The sequence below is a fragment of the Acanthisitta chloris genome, unplaced genomic scaffold (genome assembly GCF_000695815.1).
Source record: "Acanthisitta chloris isolate BGI_N310 unplaced genomic scaffold, ASM69581v1 scaffold46128, whole genome shotgun sequence".
In the NCBI taxonomy this organism is placed as follows: Eukaryota; Metazoa; Chordata; class Aves; order Passeriformes; family Acanthisittidae; genus Acanthisitta; species Acanthisitta chloris.
In genome coordinates, this window is record NW_008689531.1 from 1 (window position 1) to 6,390 (window position 6,390).

Below are 6,390 nucleotides of genomic sequence, written 5' to 3' on the forward strand. Positions count from 1 at the left end.
CCGGGACCTGCGGCAGATGCATCGGGCAGTTAGTTCTCCTCCGGCACCGTCTGCTGCCATCCCGCTCTGCCCCGAGTGCCAGGCACTGCTGTTCCACCGAGAGCATCGCCGGGAGCTCTGACTGGTGAGTAATCCCCTGCTGGGACCCGCAGGTGCCAGCAGTGACCTGCCGCTGCCATCCCTTGCTGCTATTTTGTGATCTCCAGGGTGGTTAGTAAGTTACAAACTTGACTTGGCCTTGCTCTGTAGACAGAGGCGAGTGATCTCTCCCAAAAGGACTGTGAAGTGACAGCTTTCAGCGGTCACATCCTCTCCCGTGGCCCAAAACATTGTTCTGGTACACGAAATCTGCTGCCTGAGGATCAGTGCGTACAGTGCTGCAGTGGCAGCTGCACTCCTGGAGGGTAACAGGCTGTTCTGCTCCTTTGGTACTGAAATGGGTCTGAAAAAACAGTTCTGGCTGCATCAGAGCTATGGAAAAAGAACTTAAAAATAACTGGGGGCAGCAGGCAGTTGTCTGAGTTGGCATTTTCAAATAGGCCTCTGGGATGAGGCAGCTCAGCTCAGTTACCTCTGAATAACACTCTGATTTGGTTTTTGGGAATCCCACATGTGTCCTTCTCTCTCCTGAGCAACACTAAAGCATCACATGCTAAAAACACTTCCTGACTCAGCAGCCAACTTTTGCAGGGGGTTGTTTGTGTGTTCTCAGCTGGAGTGACTCCACAGCTATGAAGAACAGTTAGGTTTTTGCTTCATGCTCTCACTAATGGCTTTCCCTCTCTCTCTTCACAAATCCTGGGAGCTGTACTCCCCACATGCATGTGCTGTTTGACTGTAGATACACAAATCAGTGAATTTCCCCTTCCTTCACAGATGCCCTCAGAACATGTCTGATTGGACAAGTCTGTGGTATGTCTGGTGAGTTGGTTATTGCTCTTACTACCCCAGAACCACCTGGAAGTGCCCGTGGGCAGTGGCTGCAGTAAGGCAGAGCACACACTCCGGGGTGGGATGGAGGGAAGAGCTCCTGCTGTTCTCAGAGGGCTCTGAGTGGGATGGGTTACAGGGGAGATAGGGTGTCAGGCAGGGCACAGCATTCATCCTGAGCTATGTCATCTTCCCTTTTGGAGTGCACTGCAGCTGAACTGCAGGGCTTGTTTGTTCTTCCTAAATAGCCACAGCCCTGCAGGGGATTGGCTCTTTGCACGAGGGCAGACACCCAGCTCAGACCTTTGGGGCTCAGCACAGCCCTTGGCTCACTGCCTCCTGCAGCACAGGGACTGTCAGCTGAGTGCTGTGTGTCCTTCCTGGGCTCAGCACAGACCTGTGCACTGCCTGTTGGACTGACTGACAGGGGAAACAGTGACCAGTAACAGGGGAAGCTCTTGTCCCACGTGGGTTCATCTCTTGCCCAACATTTGTTATAGTTATCCTCAGTTTGCATTCTGTCCATGCATTACCTTTGATGGCAGCACACACAGTGGGTTGGTTACTTTTAGCTGTCACTCAGTCTGAACTCATTTTGGTTGATATTCTTTGGTTTCTTAGCAAGTGCTGATGCACAGAACTGCTTAGCAAGACAGAGTCACAGAAAAGAGATTAGAAAGGTTTCTAAGAGCAGAGTGGGTTTGTTAGAGAAACTGGGGGAGGAAGGTAGAGTTTGAAACAATAGCACATCAACCCAGGTACACTGCAAATTGTTAAATGATGAACTTTGTGGAATAGGTAAGGGTTGAATTGTGTTTTTAAGGCATAAATGTAATTTAATTTCCACAGACCCCAGACGCAGGAAAGTTTGTGCTTGTATTTCCCTCCAAGTCCAAACTCTGTTGCCACCCTCACTGCCCAGAAGTTACAAATACTCTGTTACTGTGGGAAGCAGAGCCACCCTCACTGCCCAGAAGTTACAAACACAACCCAAAATAGCTGATGTTGTGGCACCCATGAGCTAGAACAGGTTGTGCCAATGGGCAGTAATGCTCCAACTTGTGATGAAGTGTTCAGGATCCAACTTCCTCACTCAGGATCCAACACCCACTCAGAACCAAACCTAGGAGGCTTGGCCTGTCTTCCAGCCACTTAGAGGGGAATTACACTCAGCTCTGGAAGGAGTCAAACACAATCCACGGAATGATGGTGTTCTCCCTCCCTCTCCAAGGTTGCTCTTGCTGACTGTGTGCCTGTTCCTGCTCTGTGGGATCACAGCGACCTGCGTCAAGTTCTGCTGTCGAAAGAAGAGGCTTCCAGTGGAGCCCTTCCCCCGGCACCCCTGTGAGCTGGCAGGGATTGCCATCGACAGTGACAGCACTGCCCACAGCACAGTGACCTGTGAGTACCCCCTGGGAGCACCTGGAACCCTGGGGCCATTCCCAGAGCAGCTTCCACAGGGTGGGCAAGAGAGGCACAGGGTGACACAAGGAGTGCAGAAGACAAGTAGGATTTAATGCTTTAAAGTCCATGGTAGGTTAACCTCTTAGGATTCATCTCCCACATCTATTCTTCTCACCATTCCCTCATTTTTTAACTCACTGTCCAGCTAGTCCAGCCAAAGTTCTCCCTAATGTGAGGAGTTGTTCCCAGCTGTTGATGTCCAGACCTGTGTTATACCATGGACAGTGATATGCAGAGATGTTTTGTCTCCTCACTGCTTCCTTCTGGAGGATGTACATGTTCCATGAGGAACTATCCAGTTGTGGCACCATAAAAATGAGTCCAGAATTTCTTGGAGAAAAGCAGGATTAGCCCTTGATATGTCAGTGTTCCATGCAGGTGTTTAATTTTGATTCTTCATTCCTTCACAGCATACAGCTCGTGGCAGTATCCTCCCAGTGTCCAGATCCCATCAGTGTTTGTGGATATGGATAAGAACACTGTGTCCCCTCCAGCTTACAGTGTCTATGCAATGGACTTGCCACCTTCCTATGATGAAGTTGTCCAAATGGGCAAACCACGGGTTGAAGTGGCACAGCTAAACCAGAAACTCAGTGACATCCCTGAACAGATGACACTAGGTGGGCTGAATCCCAACCAGAACCCACCTGAGACAACCAGCAGAGCTCCAGCAGCACAGGCAAACTCAGAAACTGTGGAAGATGCAGCACAGGAACAGCCACAGATCTGACTCATTTCGGATGGGAAGGACTGTAAAAGTTAAAGAAGACATGGAGAGTTTGGGTTTATAAGTAGGTTATGATGGAAAGATGTCTCCTCTCGTGCCCTTGTAATGATCTGTCAGTTAGGAGAAATGTTTTCTGTGGCTGCTTAATCCCCTGGTAAAGCTGCTCCAAGGATATGAAATGAGGCAAAAGGGCAGCAGTGTGAAAATGCCTGTAAAAGTGGGACATGAATGCTTGTTCATCTGCTGATAAAGAAAATATTCCTTGTGTCCAGCACATGGCAATAAAAAAGGTCAGGGGAATTTTGCCATCTTGGGAATACACACTCAGAACAGAACAAACAGGAAGTTTTTGTCCTAGAACAGCAGTTTCTCAGGCTGGAGCTGAAGGGGGAATCCTAGCAAGTCACACTGAACAGCCTCAGTAGTTTCTCTTCTCTTGAGAACATGGACTGTCCAGAAAATTGCTGAGGACAAGTTGCTCATGTTCCTCAAAGAGCAGGAAGGTGGTGAGGACAGGACAGTGTGTGGAGGGAAATGCATCGTGTTGTGTTTCACAACTAGGACAGGGACTGAGACAGATGAGAAGAGATGCTTCGTTGGTTCTCATGAGACCCAAAGGGGTTGGTTTGGAGGCTTTGTAAGCCCTTAGATTCCTTGTGTGTGGCTTTCACTACTTGTGTTTTGCAGATGAAGTCCCAAAGAGCCACTTGCACACATGGTTCAGTATTGCTGATGTGCTTCAAATATTCAGCAGATATTTCAGAGATGCCTTTATACTTTGTTACCTGCTCAGGTGTCAGAGTCTCAGACAGCACAGGAAAGAAAAGCTCCAGATTCCTGGCACATAGATGGGCTCAGTAATGAGCAGAGTGACACAAAACATGCTCTGCCTGGGCCATCCACAGTGAGTTACAGATACAGATACCACACTACAGGCTATGATAGCCCAAAGAAATTACTCTTAGGGAAGTGCTGGTAGCTGTGCCTCATTGTAAACCTGGGAGCTTGGAGCTGATTGCAGCAGTGCAGCCTGGAAAAACTCCTGCCTAAATGCTCTTGCCTTGCCTGCCTCTCCCATTCCACATGGGGTGGATTTTGTCCACTTCTGAGCAGTGATTTTCCTTGAACCCTCTTCAGCAAGGTGCTCATTTGGCTGCCTGTAAGAACACCAGCAACCTGCAGGGTGGTTCAGTGCTCTGGGACTAGCTGTGTGAGGAGAGCAGGACAGAAATCCGAGCTGAGCACTCGGTGCTGCTCAGCAGGGAGTGCAGACTGAGGTGTCTGAGCTGCACAAGTGGTGGCACAAAGGCTTGCACAGCTTTCTGTTATTCTCTGACAACCATTGCTGCAAGAACTGCCCTGGAAATGAGCCCTGATGGTTCAGAGATGAAGCTCTGTGCCTGCCAGCAGCACTGGGAGGCTCTGGCACACACTGGGAGGGTCAGGGCTGTGTTTAACTTGTGTATGGCTTACTCTGAAAGGTGACTGGTGTGACACATCTCTCCTGCCTCTTCTCTGTCATTGGTAATTATATTTCTCCTGGTTTATTCTTTCCTCTGTCTCCTTTTTCTGTGTCAAGATGGAGCCTGGGCATACCCCAGGGTAACTCATTGCACGTCTGGCTGGAAAAGCAATGATGTCCAGGCTGGGTGTTTCCCAGCCACGAAAACAGCAGATGTATTTTTATTTCCCGAGCGTTTCCATCGGGGATAGGACTCGGAAACGAACGCTCTGCCTTTCCAAAGAAGGAATGTGTACAGGAGGGAAATGGCTGAGCACTCCCTCCCAAATAGAACGGGGAACAGGAGAGCAGCGCTGGAGCAGCAGCGGCTGACACGAGAGGGCAGTCCCTCTCTTCCCTGATCCCACCGGGAGCGGCTCGGCAAGGAGGATGGGGAATCATCCCAGCGCTTTGGCTTCCCTCCCTGCCCTTGGTGCTTTGCTGCTGACAGCGAGGGGTGAGCAGAGACCTCCCACCCCCAGTGCCCTCCTGGGAGCGAGAGCATCACTGCTGCTTTCCTTCCGACCCTAAGCGAAGCTCTGGTGCCTTGCCCAGGCTCTTGCCTTGCCTTGTGGTTCGTTAATTCAGACACAAACTGTTTGTTCCATCCCCTCCTGCCCCGATCAGCTGCAGGAGCACAGACTTCAGCCCCCCTGAGCGGCTCCGTTTGCTCCTCGCCTGTTTTCAGTGGTGATGGCTCAGCCCTTTGTCACACTCCTCACATAGAGCTGAGCTCACACAGATGTGGTTGTGGTTCCAAAGCCTCAGTTCCATCAGAAACCAGGCTGGAAAGGAGCACCGAGGGGAGGTTGGTCCCACAGCAGGTTATAGGATGGAGGATCTAAGGGCTCTGATTTGTCAGGCTGGTGGTTTTCACCAGCTCTAGATCCATGATAGTGTGATTATATCCACACGAGCTTTGTGACACCTCTAAGGGACAACCCCCTCTCTGTGATTACCCAAAGTGCAGTTTTAATTGTGATTTATATTTGGTCCTCATTTGGCACTGTTCAGCACACGATTTTTCCTCCCTCACTTGTCCAAAATGCTCATTTTGCCAGTGATTCCCTGCAGTTAGCTGCTGGCTGTGTGCAGGAGCCTGTGCTGGGGAGATGTGCTGCTGGAGAAGTTGGAGCCTCCCTCCTTTCCAGCCTCCTGCAGCCCTGGCTCTCCTCTCACACACATGCACTCAGCACGAGCACTTGTGCTCAGAAGGAAAATGCAGACGTGGAAGTAAATTGCCTCAATAATTCATGGAGCCCAGAGCAAATTATACCTCGGCTCTGTCATGAAACTCAGGTTGCAAATCCCTTTATAGCCAAAGCTCGTTAGCAATATCAGTAAAGTGGTGCCTCTAAAATAGCTTCTATAACTGATGTATTATCATCTTTGGAGGGTATTAAGTGGTAAACCTGCAGCATCCAGAGGGAGGCACCAACAGGGTCTGGATGCAGGAGGAGCTGGAGAAAAGACAGTTCTTTGTCTGCCTTGCAGTTGCCTTTGTCTGTCTCACTGTCCTCAAACAGCTCAGAAAGAGGTTTGCTTGGTTTGTTTTCTAACTGCATTTCATCTTTGTCAGCTGCAGGTTTTGAGGGAGAAGGATCACTGCTGCTGCCAGTGCTGATGAGTGGGACATAGACACAAACCCTGCTCATTTGTGGAACAAAACAGCTGTCCCAGAATCACTTCCAGATCCTTGGCTGCCTCCTGGCTCTGACTCTAATCATCTTTACCTGTTGTTACTCTTCGCTGAGGGAGGCATTGACTA

General features: G+C 49.9%; 1 protein-coding gene across 1 annotated transcript; it reads left to right on the plus strand.

The window, feature by feature from the left end:
* The first annotated feature begins 889 nt into the window (after positions 1-889).
* Positions 890-3,124, plus strand: TMEM52 (transmembrane protein 52). The gene is made up of 3 exons (XM_009081412.1): positions 890-921; positions 2,162-2,331; positions 2,805-3,124. The coding sequence occupies exons 1-3, from the start codon at positions 890-892 to the stop codon at positions 3,122-3,124; spliced, it is 522 nt and encodes a 173-aa protein (XP_009079660.1).
* Positions 3,125-6,390: the final 3,266 nt, after the last annotated feature.